This window comes from Tribolium madens, unplaced genomic scaffold (assembly GCF_015345945.1).
Source record: "Tribolium madens isolate multiple individuals breed KSU strain unplaced genomic scaffold, Tmad_KSU_1.1 Scaffold_1;HRSCAF=32;Tcas5.2_LG8, whole genome shotgun sequence".
NCBI classification, from domain to species: domain Eukaryota; kingdom Metazoa; phylum Arthropoda; class Insecta; order Coleoptera; family Tenebrionidae; genus Tribolium; species Tribolium madens.
The window spans coordinates 974,212-996,851 of NW_025400984.1; the positions used below are offsets into that span (position 1 = coordinate 974,212).

At 31.7% G+C, this 22,640-nt stretch overlaps 2 protein-coding genes across 3 annotated transcripts in view; one reads left to right on the forward strand and one right to left on the reverse strand.

The window, feature by feature from the left end:
- The window catches only part of LOC123003888 (ski oncogene), a 51,301-nt gene extending 36,301 nt beyond the window's left edge, over positions 1-15,000 (forward strand). Inside the window, exon 3 of the mRNA XM_044396929.1 lies at positions 12,278-15,000. Coding sequence (XP_044252864.1) covers positions 12,278-13,225 — 948 coding nt within the window. The 3' untranslated portion in view covers positions 13,226-15,000. The remainder of the gene's footprint in view (positions 1-12,277) is intronic.
- Positions 15,001-17,065: 2,065 nt separating this feature from the next.
- The window catches only part of LOC123016182 (tight junction protein ZO-1-like), a 54,861-nt gene continuing 49,286 nt past the window's right edge, over positions 17,066-22,640 (reverse strand). For both annotated transcript variants that reach the window (XM_044416417.1, XM_044416416.1), the window contains 3 exons: positions 21,735-22,069; positions 18,678-19,111; positions 17,066-17,482 (listed from right to left, as the gene is read on the reverse strand). In XM_044416417.1, the coding sequence (XP_044272352.1) occupies positions 17,259-17,482; positions 18,678-19,111; positions 21,735-22,069 (993 nt within the window). In that variant the 3' untranslated portion in view covers positions 17,066-17,258. The remainder of the gene's footprint in view (positions 17,483-18,677; positions 19,112-21,734; positions 22,070-22,640) is intronic.

Here is a 22,640-nt window from a genome sequence, read left to right on the forward strand (position 1 = left end):
CCTTCGCCGCCGTCTCCTGCCACCCCGACACTTATCCCGACGCAATCTAAAACGAGGCAGGGACGACAGGAAGGGCGAACATCATTCGCACCAACTCACGCAACGCACATAATCCACACAGGGGCGTAGATTACCGCAAAAAAGGGGGTTTATAACTATGTCAAATTAAAAATTAACTCCAGTTTTTTTTTCAAAAAGGACAAGTAATATCCTGGATGATTAATCGTAAATTGTAACACGTGTCACATTTGACAAGCAATGAAATGAGTCAGAATTGCAATTATCATTTATTACAAATAATGTCCCAAGTTACAAGGTAGAGGATTTGTCATAATTATATAAAAGTTCAGTTCGAACAAATATTTTTTTTTTCCGAAATCACAACTAAAGTATGTATAGTCGTAGAATCGTCAGTAAAGAGTCGGCACTAAAGTGGTTCATTATACTACAATTTTTTACTGCAACCAATAAACATTTCACTGAATTTAAATTGTCATGCTACAAATAACTTAAATAAATAGCAGCCAGACAGAATATTCCTACTTGGGCGTTTCTTAAAATTACAATTAGTATAAAATCTTATGTGTTTTTTTTCAGTTGAATATAAAATGAGTTATGATAGGCTTCCTTGCATGGGTCGATACTATCAATATGATATAATTTTATAAAGTCATTACTGATACCTAATAATGTTCTAGTCTAGACATAATATTAATTTATCTTATTTTATCGTGGCGATTAGATTTGTATCGAAACTTTTACTAAAATAAGTCGCAAAAGTTTTTTATTTCAGTAACTTATTAGTTTATTTCGTATTTTGTTTTAGATTATTGATAATAATGTGGTTGATTTTCTGAAAATATCCTAGCCTATGTTTAGCTTGTTACAATTAGCTATGTTCATTATATCCTTGGGTTTATTGTTTAAACAAATATCAAAAATGTAATGAACTTTTAGGTAATTGAAGTGGAAGTGGAAATAAGTGTTTTAATTCTTGTTTTTAAGGAGAAAGAGTTTTTATTTGCTTATTATGTTCTAAGAGATTAAAAGTAATTCTGCTTTTTGAAAAAAAGGACTAATAGATGAAAAATTCGCACAAAGGCCTAATGGGTTCTAAACACGAACGAGCGAAGCGAGTGCAAGTCAACACCTGAAGTTGGCAACTTCTTGCAACGAATCCGTTAGTAGTGTCCCGCCAACGTTCTAAATTAAACTAATATTTCAGACATGGAATCCGAGGTCTGAAAACCGATTATTACGTACATACAATGATAAAAATATTCGTCACATAAAACCAGAACTTTGGAATTAGCCTTAGTAAACCAATTATCGTTGAAATGAAGATAATTTTCTCTTTTTTCATTTTTATTGAACTCTAAACCGTGACGTGAAAAATTAATCAAGAATTTTGTTTTTATGAGGTGTTTTCAAATTACGATTTTCGAAGCGAACAAGGGAAAGCAAATTACGATGAATAACACAAACAAATTAAAACCGATCAAATTTATTTTACCTCTCCTGTTTACATTCCAATGTAATCTAGATTACGTCTGCGATAAGAACCGAACATAGCGCCAGCAGCAGGAAAAAAAACATCTCTTGTTTATCTGGGCGTCTAAAATTCAAAACAAACTTGACAACGATGAGATTAAATTAATCAACAAAAAATGTTTTTGGCGACGTCACTGATAAGGTGATAAGTATAATAAGCAGAAAAACAGTTTTCTGGCTTATTGACAAGTTGCAGATCCTTTTGGTTTTTAAATTCGGGATCAAAACAAACTTCTCAAAAGGGTTATGAACGTTTCACAGAGACGATTTATTTTCACTTTGCCATTTTGACAGTTATTCTTGGAATGAATATTCTCTCGACGGATTACCACCCATCACACGCTTAATATTTCATCAGAAAATATCCTCACTCCACTTTGCAGAGGACTTGGCCATATTTCGTCGGAAGTGGCCGCAAGATCTCGAGGTGGTAACCGCCGGCTTAATCGAGCAAAACACGTAATTGCTAGGTGGCTTCATCGATTTTCTTGGCAATTTCAAGGGTTTCCCAATAAAGTGTTAGCAAGGTCGTTCCTGCTTAAATTTTGTATTGAATTTTTGAAACAAGGAAATAAAATAATTCCTACTGTTTGAGGAAAAATCTTTGTGTGTACAACAATTATACAACACATTTTTGGTTTTGTGTTCATGTCGATATTCGAAAAATCAATCAAGTGCCTATGATTTTTTTTAGTGTTTTATACACCCAAGCATATATTTCCACTATAGTGAGTATCGACGCGGCCGTGTAAATTTTGTGGGGGCGTCGGCGTCGTTGGCGGCGGTTTCGTTACGCATCGGCGCTCGGCGTCGGTGACGGGGGAAGCGTTTCCGTATAACACTGACTGAAATATGGAAATAACATGCGGCTGGAAAAGGCAGACGAGGAGACCGATGTTTCGCGACAGGGTTTGTAAGGGGGTCGCATTGACGTCTGGACAGGGGGTGTATCTGCATGCCAATTTAAACTGATGTTTCACTTTGTAATTTGCAAACATAATATACCTGTGTCCCGGCTAAGACTTTAAACGAGAAACAAAATTAATTGTTTTACAGCTTTTATTTTTCAAGAAGCTGTAAATATTAGCAGGGTTCGTTATAGTAACTGTAACTACAATAGAATTCAATGCTTTGTACACTCTAAAAATTAAATTAACGTGTCTAGGTTATTGAGATGTGCAAAACTGCAAAAAAAAACCATCCCAATAAGGAAATTTTAAAATCTCACAGGGAAATTGCTTTATATATTATAGATTTCTAGTATCTGTGATAAAGGTTAAGATGAAGTTTTAGCTTATAAACTCTGTAGGTATGAAATTGTCGTAAATGTTATTGCAAAAATTTACTACTTTACATTTTTATTCTTTTTCAAACAAAAAAAAAATGGGAACATAATCTTGACAGGTTTCTCCATTACAAAATATTTTTTTCTCACTTACGAATTGTCTAAAGTTTTTAAGTTTAACCTATAATATACAGGCAAATTTAGATTAAATAAATTGAATTTATATTTACGGAAAGAATAACAAATTGTGAAAAAAACGCGTTTTTTCAGTGAGAAATATGGGAAACTATGCGAAAACTACCATGGATAGTAATGAATTTCTTCCATTGTAAAAAAAAAGGTCAAATAATTTGGAAATCATTAAATTTAGGTATAGGGAATATTGATACAGATAGATACAGAATTAAATTCTCTTTCATTTGGCGAAGAAAAAATATGGGCCTTCCATTTGATAAAATTCAGTTACGGGCATTTGAAATTTCCCAAACGTAACCTTACATTTTGGAGGTTTGTTAATTATTTTTCCAATTATAAATAAACGAAAGAAAAGATCTAAGTTTTCTTTTTTATATGCCCAAATACGATTTCAAAATCATTAAAAATGGTAGAGTTTTCGATTTTTGAAAAGGACGATGAAAATTAAAGAAATTTCAAAAAATATTTCAAAAACGGTTAAACTTAAGTATAGGGAAGTCTGATAAAAACTCTCAAAGTCACTTGAGTAATCCAAAAACGCATTAAAAAACATAACTTTCTATTGAAAGTAACACTTGATACCTATTTCCGGTGTAACCGAAAGTGCTGCCATCTTGAAAATATTTTCATTAAACAGGATCTAAACGATTATGGTTATAGTTAAAAGTTTAGCATATCACTGTTAGAACTCCCGATACTACTAATGTGGGGTTTAGCCGGAACAGCCTGTATAATCATGTTCTTAATAGTACACGAGTATTGACTATAGAGTATACAAAGTTTATTAAAAACAAAAAAGTGTGAAATTGTGAGCAATCTATAATAAAAGTTGTGCACCTACGAAATCATTTCGAAATACACTTTTTGAACAATTTCGTGAATACATTTTGTAACAGACATTTGCTACATCATGGTTCATTAATTTGTTAAAACTTTCTTATTTTCCATGTATTGTATTTAATACGTTTTGAGAACTTTGATGTTTTAAGTTTAAGTGTCGAGTAATTTTGTATTCGTACTAGGTTGATCTTGATCATTTAGATTTAGCGTTTTGTAGAGAGCTATGAAAAAAAGTTCATTTGTGTTCTTCATATTTTTCTTGCTCAGTTTGAAATTAATATATTCACATAGTTATACATAGTGTTACATAATAATAATTCATAGTTTTTTATAATAGAAAATATTAATGTGTAACAAAGAGGGACCTATAATACTCCTGATATAGCATTCATAGTGATTATCATTATTATGTTGTATATTTAACCCACTATTTTTTATCCTTTGATTCGTAAAAATTGTTCTGCATATTAAATATGTAGATGATTTTTCTGTATTTGGCATGACATTTCTTATACCTTTTTGTAACTAAGTTAAAAGTTGATAGAAGACGTTTGTTTTTGAGTTGATTTTTTTTTATAGATAATAACAAAAAAATACTATGAGGCAAAATACGTTTTAAACAAAAGCATTTAAAAATTCTGAATTAAAATTGTTATTAAAAATGTAAGACTTACGCTAAAATTTTTAGTTAAAAAATTTGGTCTTAATAACAACAATTTGCTTTTACTCAATATAACTATGTATTTTTTACAATCAAAATTTTGATCCGATTCACTATTAAATAATTAATTAGTAATATGTATTAGATAATAATTAAGTTTGATTATTATTCGTTTTACGGTTTTGTTGTGCTTCAACAAATTCGATTTTGGTTGACAGTACTATTTGGACCTTTTGTCGAAAATGTTTCGATCAAAAAATTTTTTTCTAAAACATTTATTTGTTTAGAATTACTTTTTTAACCAAAATTGACCTTTACTGTTCCACCAAGTGTTTTTAAAACGCAACTACACACCATTATAAAACATGGAGCGCTACATGCCTTCAGCTTCTTATCTCCGTTGATCTGCGAGTTTATACACGTCTTAAAATTACAGTTACTTAAGTTTTTATCCTTCAAGTTATATCGTTTTGAGTTAATAACACAAATGTTATTACAAATGAACAGTAGTGATGACCGGATTTGAGATCAGTAAAAGGAAATAATCTTGAGTAGAAACATGTATTGAGTATTTACATGAGAAAATTGATGACGAGCCGCCACTGTGTAAGGGCGGGAGAGTTTGCCTGTGGGAGAGATTCATTGTCGACACAGCGCGTGTTTGGCCTGCTTTCCATCAGAAACGAGGAAATCTCCGTCAGAAAGAGAGGCTAGAAGGACGAACGAAAAGGACGAAAGGACGATTTCCATTTCGTCCGCCACCGCCACGAAATAATAAAATTACGAATCGTCGATGAAAATGTGACCGTCAGAATGGGGAGGAAGGTCGTTATATCATTCTCTCGCTCAGATTCATGGATTAGCAGAAAAATCGGAAAAAATCCATTCAACGGTGCGTGAAGGGGTGGGTTTATGTCATATATTAAATCCCAAGAGAGGAAATCCGTACCGTGGCTCTATTCACCGGTCGAGTTCAATGAGCGAAACGGGAAAAGTAATAATGAAAAGCCAGGCACCGCCCCCCGCCGAGCGAAGGGGTCCATTGTACGCGGATTTTTTTACACTGGATGTCGGAGGGGACTGGCTGCCAGTGGAGGAATTTCCTTTTCGGAGAGTCAGTTGGGCCTGACCGGAGGTTTATTTGCCGGATTTCAATGGAAATTCGGACGGAATTTCGAGGATTTTGGGGAAATTAAGCGCTTAGCGTTTCGAGAATTTTCTAGTAATTCAAAGGATAGTCCCGAATTTATTTAAGTTTTGTCAAGTCTTCTTTAAATTATTTTGAGTTGTTTTTATAATTACAACTAGGACTACTAGCTGATAACTTAATTGTATGAAAAAGAATGTTTGTACAACATCTAATTGAGATAATTATCATTTACATAATTATTTGCAAATTATTATAATTTCCAAGGTTCAAAAAATTATGACAATTTGTCTAGAGAATATCATTACCCTCAAAACATGGGCTTAAAAATGTTTTAAGAAAAGGTTGGCAAAAATGTTATCATTAATTTAGCCATTCCTAAAAATACTAGAATTACACTTTTTTTATATTAATGTGCATCAAGTAGGTTGTGGAAGTCTAAATACATCTTTAATTTAAAGGCCGATTCACACAAAAAGTGTCATTACTCATTAATGTCATTCAGAATAAAAGAAGATTGAGGTTAGGGTTATTTGAATTTTCGCAACAAAAATTGATCCCTTTCAACGACTATTTCGATGACCCGTAATATGAAAACGAGTATATACCAACTACCGTGAGATCAAGATATATCTTGGTCAAGGGTGGTCATGGAGTTTAAAATTATTGTCGTAGGTTATGTCATCGACGCTGTCAGAGAGTCAAAATTGATAGTATTACTTCAAAAGGATGATATAAGCAACGAAAGACGTTTTCCATTCCATGACCACGCTTGACCAAGATAGATTTTGATCTCACAGCCTGATTTTTTTTATTGCTTGGAGTAAATTAATTTTTTTATGAAAATCATAAGGAACTCAAGAATCGCATCAGTTTTTGATAAAACTTTATTATCATTATGGTATTGTTTTTTGCTAGAAATTAAAGACAAACCTATTTAAGTATTTATATTTTCGTTTGCCATAATTTTTATGATTAAATGCCGTAGGTTTGTTCCTGTCACTTTTATGTTGAATAGTGGATTTCTTCCTTTGTCTTAAATTTGTTACTAGAGGTTATCTTATTCAGACAATACTAACAGCAAGTTTACCAAACTTTTAAAATCAATTTAAAAAATTAAGATCTAAGTTTGTGGTGTACAGGGCGCCCAAAATGTGGTGCACCAACTCAATGAAAGGTGATAGGGAATGTTTGCATAAAAAAAAATAAAAACCATAATCTTTAAAGTTATGGATGAAAAACGTATTCAAAAAATTGGATGTGGCAACGTTGTCTAATGGCATTGCAATTGATCAATAGTAACAATTAATTATTCCTAAAACCCCAGTAACAGTTTCCTAGGAAATAAACATTGTTACCGTGGCAACAGCTAAAATTAATATACATTGTTGTCATATATCTGCAAACGATAATTTTTTGCTGAATAAATAATTGTTAAAAATTCAAATACTGCTAGCAGATACTGGAAGTAGATGCAAAAAACAATTATGCAGCATTGATTTATAAAACGATTACTTTAAGAAAAATATGAAAACTTGAGAAAATAATGTGATTTAAAGAACTTACCAAAATAAGTTTGTAGCGTCAGATTTTGTAAAATATGAGCTTAAGAATTTTTTGAAGATTTTTTGTAATCTGAATATTATCTATCTACTTCTCAACAACGTATGTAGGTAGATACCACTAAAAAATCAAAAAAAGTATTTGAATCAAATTCCGATTTCTTTATTATCTAGAACAATATATTTTTTAGGTTATGTAGTTACCTCCAATTGGGGTTATTTCATTAGGTAATTTATGGTCCAAAAATAAAATTTTCTTCCAATTTCAAAGTGTTTATTATCGGGTACCGATAATTCAAATTGGTTTTGTTTTGAATTTTAATTTTATATGTAATTTGATGTGTAATGGTAAAGTTTGTAAAGTATTTTAATGTGAAATTTTCGTGACGTAGGGCTGATGAAGGCCAAATTGGACGAAACCGGTACCCGATAAAATAATTTGTAATTGGGAGAAAATTTTATTTTTGGATCATAAATTACCTAATATAGTTTTTTAGTTTTCAAAGTTATGTTTACTTACATAAAATATACCAGGTGAACAAAAAGTATGAAGCTAAGAGTTTTACTTAAGCTAAGTATTGATTTTTAAAAACAATTAGTAAATTGTATGAATTTTTTTGGGAAAATTGCAAAAATGAGTAAAAAATCGATGAAACAAATTGAACCGTCTGATGCCGTACATTAATTATTATCCTGTAGCTCTTTTGCATGCGTCACGGTCGGCCAACATCACGTGTAATCTGTTGTCCGTGGTAATTACCTCCACGTGACGCATCCCCATACCTAGGGTCCTAAAAAAACGACAAAGCGATCACTTGAGTCCCATTAGCGCAATTAACATCTACCCTCCAGTCGAAAAAAAAACGCCTTCAGAAAAACCATCGCACGAATGTGGGTCATAGAAGAATACAAACACACCCGGTATACATCAATTGAGCACCGCAGATACAACGCACGGAGGAAGGTCAGAAAGCGAAAAAGGGTCCGCCAGACAAAAGAAAGGGTGTTTTGTGACCCCTGAGAGACGACTGTCATGATGAGATGGGGGAAAGACGATGAATAGGAACTCTGCGTGTAATTCATCATTCGGTAGGAAAGGGTACGTTCTGCGAAGTTGTGATGGTCGAGGAGTTGGAGGCGGGTCGATAATCGCTTCTTCTGTTGACCGCTTCAGAGTGAAATTTTTAGGTGCAGATTTCTGGAAATATGTGCATGAAACTGGTTTATTGAGGTTAGGGGTGGAAGAACATCAAAAGTTAGAGAGTGTGAATGAAGAGGGCGAAGCCCTCCGCGTTCGCGGTTCAACAGTTGTGGCTCAATTCGGAACGGATCGATCGCGACACGTCCTTGAAAATGATGAGTTTTTCGCTTTCCCAAAGGGGTGATGATGATACAGTTGTCAAGTTTTACAAGGTTGGAGTAGTTAGGGTTCGAGTAAAGTTAGAAAATTTATGATTTGGAGAGATCATGGTCGATAGGTTTTTGGGTAACGGAAGGATTCAACCATTTTCTTTTACTAACACTAAAAGAAACAAATTCAGTTTAAGTTCTCACTACATGTGGACCACATTTATATTGAGTTCAAGAAGAAATCTATTGAGAACACGGAAAGTATTGCAGTTTTAGAATAACAGTTATTTTTTTCAATAATGGAAAAATAATATTTAAAAAATACTTGCCAAAAACAAAAAAATGAAAGATTATACAACGTATTTCAAAATGATTTTCATCTGTTTCTTTACATGTGCCGCTCTACTCTTTTTGAACTAGATAGTTCTGTCAACATTGACAGCTGAAAATTGAAATAAATTAACATTTAGGTATCCCCCGACAATTTTTATTTTATACGGAAAATGGCGACTATATGAAAATCATTTTGAAACACGTTATATTATCTTTGGCAGAAAACATATTTTTTGATTCTATTATTTTAAATTTCGAAACTATAGTAAGGAATTCTTTGTTTCTTTATTCAGAAAACTGTTTGATATTTGCAACGTAGATTGATAAAATTGAACTTTAATATTTTAATCTGTATTTGTTAATAATAAGTTATTGTGGATGCTTTACAATCGTCCAATTTTGTTTTAGTTCTTTTATCTTGTTTATTTAGTATTTAATCGTTCTGACGTTGATGTATTGTGTCTAGTGTTTCGAGCAATCATATTTTTTCACTGAAAAATTAGCTATTTTTAACAATTTTCTCTTTAAACGGTATAACTTCTGTGGAATTGCATATTTTTATTTTATTTTAACTATTTAATTTTAGACTGATTTAATGTACATACACAGAAAATAACACAATAAGTCAGATAAGAAAGTTCTGTGGGGTCCAACATGCAGTCGAAAGTAGTATTGGAAAAATGTTATTTCTTATCAAAGTGTAATAATTACACACTGCTTAATGGAACAGAACAAAGAAGTTCGGTTTGTTCCAAATTTTGTCGTTTACCTCTATGTTTACGCACTAGAACGAGTGACTAACCCATCTAAATTGGTCAATCGCGAGGTTAATCGAGAAGAAAAATAAGCGTCGAAATTTTTATTAATAAAGCACCCGTGACCATCCAAACTCTTTTTATTGAGTTCAAAGTACTCGGATGGTGTATTTATCCAAAGATAACGTTAAAATTAGTGTGTCGCGATAGCAGCACGTCCTTTGACCGCTTCATTATCATCTCGCCTGTTGAATAATTAGAAAAAAATGCCAAGAAAGGAACGGATTTTCCCCCTCCGACTTGTGATCCCCTAAAACATTTAGAATGTTTACAAAACCTTAATTATTAACGGCCAAACACACTTATATCCAACAAAGAGACTCGAAGAAACTATGGAATAGAGCCCCCTTAGCCCTTGCGCCCCCCGTCGAACAAACACGCCTGAAATAAGATATGCATGAGATTTAAATCTGCGCCGTAACTTGATTTTGATAATCTCCCTCGGATGAGAGAAGAGCCAGGGTCGGAACGAGGGGTATAGATAGACCAATAAGGCTCGACGTTGAAATGGCAATTTTCTGTCAGTTTTTTGCCATCAGCTTAACGCTTTTTAGCGATGAAAGTATCTCAAATCGTATTCGGAGCTGAATTGAATCCGCGTCGTTCCAAAAATTTCATTGTGTTTAAAGTCCATTCGCTATATTAGAATCGTAAATTTTCCTTCACGATTAAGTTAAAGGGAGAATAAAACGAAATTAGAAAATTTGGCTGGACAGTAATAAACAACCCGAAAAAACTGCAACTTTTCCCCAGCTAGACTTTCTGGGATATCTTCTAATTTTTAATTTTAATTAAGAAATAAAGTCTAGCAAAAAATACACCCACGTTTAACGTCATGAAATAGTTATTTTCGATACAAGGGCGCTGTCAAATTATTTTTCAGGTCTGAGACCGAATTTTGCGACACGAAGTGAAGCTGAGTGCTGCAGTGGAGGTCGAAGACCTAAATAATAAGACAGCTCACGTGTATCGAACATCATTTTTCATGATCGTCAGCGAAATTTCATAAAAACCGTGAATTTATTGAAAATTTTCGACCTCCACTGCAAAATTCGGTCTCAGACCTGAAAAATAAGACAGCTCACGTGTATCGAACAACATTTTTCATGATCGTCAGCGAAATTTCATAAAAACCGTGAATTTATTGAACATTTTGAGGTTAATTTTAACAGATGTCAAATCAAGTATATATAAATTGAAAAATTTATATATTTAGTTATATACCACTTTTCACCTTATGTATCGTAAGGGAACAATCATGAAAAAGTTTTTTTTTAGGGAAAAGATATTGCTACCTGTTTTTAGTTATTTGATTTTTCATACTTTTTGAATTGTAAATTTTGAAAACTCATTCATGCGTTGACTGTCTACGGAAGAGCTATTTTAACAATTGAAGTGGATATTGGAAAATACACTTAATTTTTTAATTTAATGTGTAGTTTTAAATAAAAGAAAAACAGTTACAATAAATAAACTTTCGCTCATTCATAGTCAAAATTAAGAACTGAAGAAAATAATCAGTGAAAAAACACCACTACAATTAAAAAGGAAACAAAACGAAAAGATTTAAATTCTGAAATAAATACTTTAGTTAAGCGATACTTATCGATACCTTCAAGGTATTTTAATTACAAATTTCTGAAAAATAGTAATATACTCTTCAATAATTGTTGAGCAGTGTATTTTGAAGCATTATACCCATACTTTTTTTGACAATAAATTGATAATCTTGACTGTCGCATTCGACAACGTCGAATTACGTTGATGGCCACTTTTTTGACCGCCGTGGTAAGTCGATAAAAAATTTAATGGATTCAGCTTTGGTAACTACAAAACAAAACAAAAAAATACGTACATTAAATTTAGCAATAAAGTCAGGGACACACCCTGTATAATTATTATTAAAAAAAGATAATAACGTAGAATTTTTAAAAGTTTTTCTTGGATTTTGTTTTAAAGATCTAGATTACCTGAAAAATATAGCGCAAAATACAGCTGTTTTATGATAATTGTACAAACGAGTATTATCAATGCTTTAGAAAAAGATTTCATACCACCTGGTATTAGGCTACGAAGATTTTAATAACAGTACTAACATAATTACTGCCGCTTTGTATTAAGCTATAAACACAATTACCCCACTCTCCCCTATTAGCGGTATTAAATTTATAACGGTTTGTTACAGCAGGGGTTAAGTACTAAACTCTGTTCCGAAGTAAGAGTATTATATTATTAGTTCCTTATATCCTTTTTTAGATGGCAGGTGTCTTGTGACTTCACTTGTTTTTACTTTTAAAATGATAAGCAGTAGGAGAGGTTATGTTAATAGCAGCTACAATAAAATAGAAGATATATTAACTTTTTACTTCCTGTCATCAAGATCAAGTTTTCAGTATAAATGCTTAATGTTGATTGCAATTAATTGATAATCAGTTTATGATTTTCTTGATTCGGCCTTGATAAAATCCCCCCTTGTGTTCGCATTGAATTGATCCTTTTGTATATCAATTTAGACTAAAGGGCGATTTTTTGTTCTAGGTTCTCGCTTCGGACATTATAAAAGAACACGAATTGCCCCTGAAGAAACAAAAACTCCTCGGCGAGTACCTGAGCCCTTTGCAATCGTACAGTTTATACGCCTCTCTGGACGCCATGTATTTGAACCAATGCATCCAGGAATTCCAAGCTGCCAATCGTCACCTGTCGGCCTTCAAACCGGTCAACCATCACAAAGAACCAAAAGTTTACAGTCATCTTATGGGAATGAATCGGTATAACAGCGACACTCCAGTGTTGCAGAATCCCGAAAGGGTAGTTCTTATGTCCGAATCGGAGCGATTTGAAAGAACTTTCCAACCAAATGTCGCTCTGGCACCCACAACTCCCAAGAAACACCGGTATGGAAAAGGTTTCATCAAAGAAGAGTTCGAAGTGAAGAAAGAAGAAGTGACGAATAACAACAGTACGGAAGTTATAGTTAAGCAAGAGGTTGAGGAAAAGACTCCCGAAGCGACGAAAGTCGTTTCAGTGGTACAAACTACAGGGACATTGCCTAGGTATAATTCCGAAATCGAATTGTCCACCGATACTGAAGACAGTGCTTCGGAAATTTCGGAAAAGTCAAGCGATTTGGGGAAAATCGAAGAATTGTTGAAAGGATGTGAGGCCCGAGATCGGGTCATCGATGTGTTTAAAGGACTTTTGAAAGAGAACGAAAGGTGGATGAAGGAGTGTCGCACGAAGGACGAAAGAATTAGGGAGTTGGAGGACAAAGTGGAGGAGTTGGAACGTCGATGCGTACCGGAGACGATCGAAGAGACAAAAGTGATATGTAACGGGGAAATTAGAGACGATGAAAATAACAGTTCTTCCATAATCAAAACGAACGACAATTGTGAAATCGAAGGACAAAAAACAAGTGTTATTGCAAGTTTGGAAAGTGCTGTCGCAGAACCGAAAGCAATAGTAAACACTGCTCCCGAATGATCTGTAATTGTGTTGTGCCGTCGATGAACGGTCGTCAATTTTTTCTTTGTGTCTTATTTAATTGGTAATCGAAGCAATCCGGAAGAATAGGAGAGTGGCGAGAAGCTCCAAGAGTTTTCGCTCTCCGCAAATTCCGATTTGTATATAGAAGGAGGGTGATCCTCTGTCGTACTACTAGGCCAGTCAAATCTGACGAAAATTTGAATTTAAAGCGAACTAATTTCGAGAAAAACAAGTCAGGTGCAGGAAAAAGTTCGTGTATTACAAAAGACATAAAAGACCTTTCAAATTTAAGAACACTAAACTTCATAGCAAAGAATTAAAATATGTTCAAAGAAAACGTGAATGTGGTGTCGAAGTCGACTTTAAGAGACCAACTTTTTGGAGTCTTTGAGCTAAATTGTTCTACAATTTTATTTTGTCAAATTTGAACGACGTGACATTTACGGAACATGGTAAATTGTTTTCATGTACATGAATCCATTCATCACATCTTAATGTCTACTTCAAATTACCATATACGTCCAAGATTGAAAAGCAATTATGAAAATTATCAAATATTTGATTTTTTGTGGGTAATTTGTGGTATTTCTACCATCACTCTCAACGAATTAATTTTTTTCGAAACTTTTCTTTAAATTAGTTCGTTTTAAAATACTCAAATGATTGGTCTATACCGTTAGTCATAGGTTTACTGTAATAAAATGCACTAGAGATTTTTATTTTTAATTCGCTTTGTAAAAAATGCGTGTATAATTTGTATGTTTACAAAGAAACAAACAAAAAAAACGAGGATGAGTTGTTTGTTTTTTCTTTTTTTTTAACATCTCAAAATTGTTCTTGTTATGATTGTTTTTAATTTATATTTGTGAAACTGTTACAAAGATAATATTTTTTATCAATTACGAAGAAAAGTACAAACTAGAATGGTGCTTTGGAAGCATCTGTTATTATAATCTTAAAAAGATATACTTTTAAAAATAAATATGTGTGAATGTTGGGGTTGAGAGATGTGTCGGATTGCAGGTCTGGTCTCGACCAAATTTTTCCGATTTATCTCAGGAATTTTTCGCAATCAAATTTTGTACATATTTTAAAATGCGCGGGACGCATATCAAAAATTTATTGATCGGATGTGCAATTTCGGCAATTTTTCACCCTTATTACGGATGATTGCGTATAAATGCCATACAATAAAATTTTATCTGTACAATATATTTAAATTATTTTATTTCTAAGTTTGTTCTTAATTTTTTGCATGAACTTTTTTGTTAAATTTATAAATTTAATTTTATAATTATAGATATTTTTTATATTTTCTTTTGTTGAAAACAATATGTGATACATTTTATTGAATTTTTATGAATATAAACGTTTTGCAGTATTCTGAAGATTTTAAACACCACGTATTTTTAAATCGTTATTTTGGCAGCTTTTTGGCTAGTTGTTAAAGTCTTCTCTTGAAAAGAAAACAATCGTACTCTAAATTGTTCCTAAAAATTTATCAAAACAATTTTAAGCGCAACTACTGCCGAAATTTTCAATTTTTAGCAATATTGTGTTCGTTTGGAAGTTTCCTGGAGAATTTACGAAAATTGTTGAATTTGTTATTATATATTTTGTGATCTCAAAATATGTAAGAATGCAGTTGAGTTAATATTGAATAAGATTGATAAGCTTGTGTGTTATATAGGTATATATCGATCAACACAAATTATTTCATAAATATCTATATTTCTGAATTTATGTGTCAAACAACAATAAATGCATTAATTTATAAACAAGTGTTTGTTTCTTTCCCCAAAATTAAATTGATCAAAATTAACAAAAAAGTGCAGTGGCAGCTCGTGAAATTTTTAAAATCGGTTTTGCAAAAATTCTTTAATACTATTTGTTTTTATTTTGACAGCCACACATCCATTTATTGTGGGAATAAATATCGCAATTGTATTTCTGACTAGATTGTTTTATGATTAATTGTTTACCCATGCTGGTCCGCATTTGTTTCAATTACCATAACGGGTAATCTTCTTTATTTATTTTCAATTTTTCTTCCAATTTGGCGCTGAACTTATAATGTACAGGGTGCTGCATTTTGGATGTCCGAATAGGGGATCCCCGAAACTAGGATGTTTAGCCAAAAACGAGTGATACATTCTGGGTCTCATTTTTTGAGAAAATAATATTGGTTAAAACCGCATTCCGCTATCGTCTTTTGTTTTCGACTTACAGACAAAAGTTGACATTTTGGCGAAATCTAAAAAAAATCATATCTTCGTTATTATAGAAGATACGGATTTGACATAAAGACATTATAGAGGCACTTTTTTACGAGGAATTTAATAATGTAGTTAAAAAAAAATCAGTTATTGGTATCGCCGTAATAAAATAAACTTGTATTTTTTAAATGGAAATCATAGGCAGCTATGGCAATTTTGAAAAGTTTATTTTTTTCTGATCTAAAAAATATACATTTGTAACAATATTTTTTTATAATTATACTTAAAAAGTGAAATACATATTTTGTTTGATAATAGTTGGCCATGGAAAAACTATTTCACTCCAAATGTGTAAATAATAATCAATAAGAGTTTTGTGAAGTGTAAAATAGATGATAAAATTATAAAAATTTAAAAAATACGATGCGTTAGAAGTATTGAACAAATATGCCTCAGAACAAAATTATTATGTATTTTTAAAAAATTCAAAAATAGGAAAAACAAATGTGTCAACGGTCAACACAATTAGAAAAAACGTGTTTTTGATGATCTAATGGAACTAGGATAACGTTCCACATACACAGAATTTGGGTATTTGGATAGCCATATCGTCATTTTTGTGTAATATAAAATATATTTTATTAAAGAATTAAAACGGCTTTTTTTTTCAACACTCTATGTATCATTAGAAGTTACAATGGTAATGTTAGCTTGTTTAAAAACAAAGAAATGGTATTAGTCGCCAATAAGTAGATTTATGATTTATTTTGCATTTTTTTCATTACTTAGTACTTAGAAAACTCTTTCATTACACTGGTTGAATAATATAGTTTAAATCCTTTTACTTGAAGATGCAACATTTTTTCATGGCCAACTGCGAACAAAAATCAAATATAATTTTTTGCTAAAAATGTATTATAACAATTTGTTACAAATATATATTTTTTAGATAAGAAAAAAACAAGCATTTTAAAAACGACATAGCCATCTATGATTCCCATTTAAAAAAATACAAGTTTATTTTATTACGGCTAAACAAACAACTGAAAAAAATGTTAACTACATTATTAAATTCTTCGTAAAAAGTGCCTGTATAATGTCTATTTCAAATCTGTGTCTTCTATAATAACGAAGATATGAATTTTTTTAGATTTCGCTAAAATGTCAATTTTTGTCTATAAGTCGAAAACAAAAGACTATAGCGGGATGGGGTTCTAACCAATATTATTTTCTCAAAAAATGAGCCCCAAAATGTATCACTCGTTTTGGGCTAAACATCTTAGTTTCGGAGATTCCCTACTCAGACATCCAAAATGGAGCATCCTGTACACATTAAATTTTTGTGATGATCGCTAAATAATTTTTCACTTTCAGTTTTTCTACATGGAAACAATAATATCTTGCTATACCAATTTTTATAAATTTTCTTCAAAATGTTACCAGTTCTGTCACACCGGAGCTCTTGTTGGATAACCGCCCCTGAAAGCGGGTCGTGTCAAAGTATACAGTGGCGCCAACTGTAAGAATTGGCTCAACATGCATGTGCTAACCTCCTTTATACCCACTAAAGGTTTCAAACCTGGCAACCAGAGGGCACAAGCATCCTAAAATCATACACCCGTTCTTGGTACTAAAATAAATTTCGTTTATTTACAAATAAAATTATAAACACATTGCAGTTACATCAGTCTAAAACATAAAAGAATTACATTTAAAATAAAAATATAATAGAGCATTTAAAGTGACAGCGAAATAGTAAAAAAATGGCAAACTTGAGCAAATTTGTCGCTGATAAAAATGAGTACATAATAAATTTAAAAGTGATCGACTTTAACAGCCACACTGTTGGCAGCGTGATTGCTAGGCAGTAAAATGTTGTCCCAGTCTGTGTGCACATCTTGTTCAGAATCTGTAGCTTTCAAACTGATACCAAGACTGGGTAAGGTGTTCGCATAATGCGGAATATTGAGGATCACAGGCTTCAAAAACTCAGTTCCTTGAGGTCCGCACATGACAATTGGTGACAACATTGCCTCACCTGCAAGAAGAGTCAAAATCAGTTAACGAAAATATTGTCCAATTGGTTGGAGGGGAAATACTGTTGTAAAGGATTTTTGTTTTTGAAATACCATCTTAAAAAACATATCAATACCTCCAAAATTCTTAACATTAAGATGGAATCTATCAATTAATCGATAAACCAAACAGAATTTTTCACAATTGCAACAAAAATGGTGGATGCGCCGGGCCATTTTTATACAGGGCGATGAAAAAAAGACGCCCACGATTGAAATAGGCGCGTCCGTTTTTATTGAAACATTGTGACCATCATTCTAAAAATAGTCTAAATAGATTCTTTTTAAAATTTAAACAGTTTGTCTAACAGCACAAAGCGGCAATATTGCACAATTTTCTTTTACTAAAAAACTATTTCACTCAGGTATTTTTCGTATCTAGGAAACCAGTACTGATAGACATTGTCACCCGCATAAAATAAAAAACTGTAAAGTTTACATAATTTTATTATTCCAATACGATACGACCAAAAGGTATCTAATGATTTCATTTAATTTTTTTAATCTTTGTCTTTTTGACTTTAATCGTCACAGAACAAACGACATTGAAAATTAATTTTTTTATTGCTATCGTTTCCAATAATTTAATATTACTTGGACATTTTCTGTATCCTAGGAAATTTGCAATGTTGCAACATTGATAAATTTATTTCAATAGACTTTTTACACATTTTTTTTAAGAACACCGTCAACTGTACCAAAATCTAGACTTTACCAATGAAATTATTTTAAAACTGTTAATTATTTAGATATTTCTTTTCTAAAAAGGAAAGTCTATATCTTACTGATAAGAGCACAAATCCAATTTTGGTCTTCGAATTCGTCTTTAATAAAAGATCACTTACAACGTGTGGGTTAACACGGGCGCCTTTTTTTCATCAAACTGTATATCGAATAATCATTAATTTTTGCACAATAATAATAAAGTGGAATGAAAAACTACAAAATTTTTGTGAAAATGTGAAACATAATGGGTGAATAAAATAAAAATCCTGTTGAACAATTAATCGATGTTCTCTAAATTGCTTACATTTTCTTAATTTATTTAATAGGAAATCTAAACAATAAAAAGTTTGCAGGACCGGATTTCGCCGCAAAACCTGCCTAAATCCGGTCCTGCGCATGTACACTGGCTCTCAATAATAACAAAAATGTTACCGTTTTCTAAATCCAGCGGTGGCACGTTGTTATCACACAACCTCGGATCAGAAATAACAAAATAGATTTCTTTTTGTTCCCCTGGGGGAATCGCATTTTCGGGTATTTCCAGCGAAACGCCCCAATACTCGTTTATCATCGTACCACCTCGGTGGTCGATGATAGCCGAAGTGATATCGCGTTTGCTCGGTCGCATTCGGTCATCTTTGGGTTTCACTGATAATTTTTTCGGCATCTTGGGTGTGCCTTCTCTACTTCTCGATTTGAATGAAAACTTTCGGAAGATTTTCGCAGCGCTGAGGCCGCCGCCTTCGGAGCGTTGGTGTTTGAACGATTGCGTTTTGGTTAGTTTTGGCGTTACTTTAGGCGAGTTAGTGTTTAGTTTTTGTATTATGTTAGGCTGTGATCCGAATAAAGCGCCATCATCCTGAACCCTTGAAACGATAAAAATAATAAAATAATCAAAATGAAATGTGTTGCAATAGGCCGGGGATTACACAACGTTAACACTTGTTAGTTTGTTAATTTGCATACTTAAAAGAAATCTGTAAAAAACCATAAAAAGCAACAGTTTTAATGAAATTATTATCTTTATTATAAGTAACTATACAAATTGACACAAAATTCTTAGAACAGCTTTATGATAATGAAATACAGCAAGCATTTTTTTCTATTTATGTTTATTATCTATTTTCTCAAGTTAAAGGGAACAAAACCATCGACCATAAAAGCCACAAATAATTAATTATATAATTACATAATTACAATTAAAATACACTTTTTTTGTTTACTTTTCTAATAGCATAGATAAATAAACATATGAAATAATAATTAGAAAATCATTATGAAAGAATTTTTTTAAGATTTTTTCTGTGTTGTATTTAGAGACAAGCTTAGGCTTTAATATACTCGTAAATAACTATATTTCATAAAACTGTTCCACAAATTTTGGAACAGCTGTAGAAAAATTAGGTTTCTACTCAGTAATGAATTTGTTAGAATTAAAAAAAGTCCCAACGCTTGAAATACCTACAATCTTCGTCACTTTTCTGTTTCATTTAAAAACTCTTACAAAAAAAAAACGTCCAACCAATCGTTCAAAACCTAGGACCACGACAGAGGGAATTTAATAATTGTGAAGAAATCTCAAGAGGTGATTAGTAGAAAGATGAGAAAATATCCTTATACGAGTGTTTATAGATTCTGAGACTTTAGCATTAAAAAATGACTATAAACGAGGTTTGCATCTTTTGAGTACTTTTATTTCAAAGATTACATTGCTAATACGTATAGTCGGTGACACTTGAGATACGAGTAATGAAATTTGGTGGTTTCTTCGACAAAAAAAATGATACAAAGTTTTTACCTCTATAATTGTTTTTTTAAATATGAGGATACTGTTTTCTGTGACTGTTTTTGCTAATTTTAAATCAAATTTTTTAAAACAAATTAAAAGATTTTGAAGAACTAACCTCAGATATAATATTTCTTCATAATTTTTGTTAGTGAAGTTTAAGGCTGAGCGCCAAATTTAAATTTATTTTGCTACAAAGACCCTCTATATCTCAGAAACTATAAATGATCGGATAAGAAGAGTTATTTTCATATTTTTTGTCTTCTATTACCTATATTATTACCTCCTAAAACTTCCGCACAACTGTTTATTTAATTCAGATAAAATAATAAATTTAAATCATAAAAAGATTGTTTCTTTGTTTAAAAATTGTAGATTGTTAAAGACAAAGAATAAATTAATTTTATACTTTTCTTCAATAAAAAGGAGAAACAAAAAAATTACTGAAAGTTCGATTAAAATAATTATTTTGTATTCCTTTACACATTCATTTTTCAATTATTTACCTCTTAGCAGAGTGTTGAAAGACTTTATATTATTTAAATACATGATATTTATACTTTTAAAAGAGAAGATAAATTAATGTTTAATGAAATTTTGCATAAGATATTATCGACAAGTTTTCTTTAATAGGTGTATATAGAAGAAGTATACGTAATATCACATTTCCGAGTATACACTTCGTAGATTTGCGCTACTTGCCTACGGCTCGTGGGCTTAAACATTATCTTCGTGGATAATGGCTGTCATAATATAAACTGTTCCAGCCCCCTCTTGTCTCAAATTTTTTGAACATTACTGTAAAATGAATCAAACTTGAAGAAAAGTAACAAAAGGCAAAAATGATTAATTGTTTTTTATGTTAAAGATGTTTTGGAGTTCCGACAAATTATTGTTAACTCCTTCAACAAAGTACTTATACGATATTTTTTAGGCTGTTTTTAAAATGTATTTGTAACCCTAAAATTATAATTTTAGTAGAATTAAAATAAACACAAGCTTCAAGCAATACGACGAGAACACTTTGATTTATACAAAATAGTTATTTATTCTAGGAGTGAGTGAATTATTTCACCGAGTGTAACGAATGTAACTTTAAGTAAAATCGAACATTTTGACAAAAATCGTTCAAAACTATAGGTTTTTTTAGTGAAATGGTAGGTAGTAGTAATTTGAAAATAATTATAAAGCCATTTATAAGAAAGAAGTAGAAGAAAACACAACGATGAAAGCTTCAAGCAACTAATGTTTGAATTTTTATTTTGCATTCTCTTCTTTTGTAAAATTGTATTGCGTAAATATCGGAAAGCAGTGAATATAGAAAATTAAGGGAAACGTTTTAAAATAGAACTTCAATTATTATTATTAGTTTTGTTACTGTTATTTACAATTTGTTTTCAATTAACAAATAAATGAAAGTAAATAAAACTAATATGCTCAAAGCTGTTTATACATTTTCTGTACAAAATTATGTACTATTAACAAAAACTTATAATTCTCACAATTTAGTCTCCCCAAAATTAATAACCGAAATGTACAGAGAATCGTATCGCATTTTTACATTTTATCGTCTCCATGCAAAACATGCAACCCAAACCACGACCGAAACAAACCAGAAAACCCTACATTAAATCAATTTCAAACCAGTGTACACACTTATTTTACAAACTTTACAAAATAAAATAAGAGTAATCCTTTCTTACCTTAAATTATGATGTACAGGTTTCCTGTACAATTCGAATGCCGATCCTCTTTGTTCTCTTGATCCTTGCAAATCAACAATATTGCTTCGTTCTGGAGGCCGTGCATCTATCAACATATCGCCTCCGTCCATTCCATATGGATTATCATGTTGAGCAATAGGTGTTATTTCACTCCTAGAGGCGTATGATATACTTGGATGTCTCCTCGTTTCGTATGGAGGAGCCATGTCGTAATGTCCGTGCATTTCTGAATTAAATCTGACGGCCGTTTCAGTGTGCCAACTGTTATTCTGAGGCATGTTGTAATAGTAGTTCATGTTTTGAGCCCTTTGATCCTGCGAAAAAGCCCAATTTTTCTAAATGAATCACAAGTTGACTTCCGTTATCTTTTTTTTTTAATTATATTCTCCATTAAATTAAGTTATTTTCCTACGACTCTAACAGAAAATAAGTTTTGCCACGCTAACTTCAAAAAGGAAAGTGGTCAAGTACCACACAGAGAGGTAAAAATTTTACCTCCCTCATCAAAATTACAATAAAAATATGTAATAACGAACCTGATAACCAACATTACATTCAAAGAAACATAATGCTAGATTTAATGGAGAAACTGGAATTAAACTAATTCGAATTAATTTGCCATTTGATTTGCATTGACAAACGTCAAATTAATTAAATGAAAATATTGAATTTTTTTAATGAAAAATTTAACAAACCATTTCTTAAAGAAAATTATGCATTAATAATGACATTGACGAAAAAACAAATCATTATTAACATAATATTTTTTTAACTGTTTTTTCAAAATACAATAAATTAACATAATTTTTGAACGAAATAGGTTTTCTGTATTTTAAACTAGATTTTATGTAAAACAACAAATGAATTAAACTATTGTTTATTTGC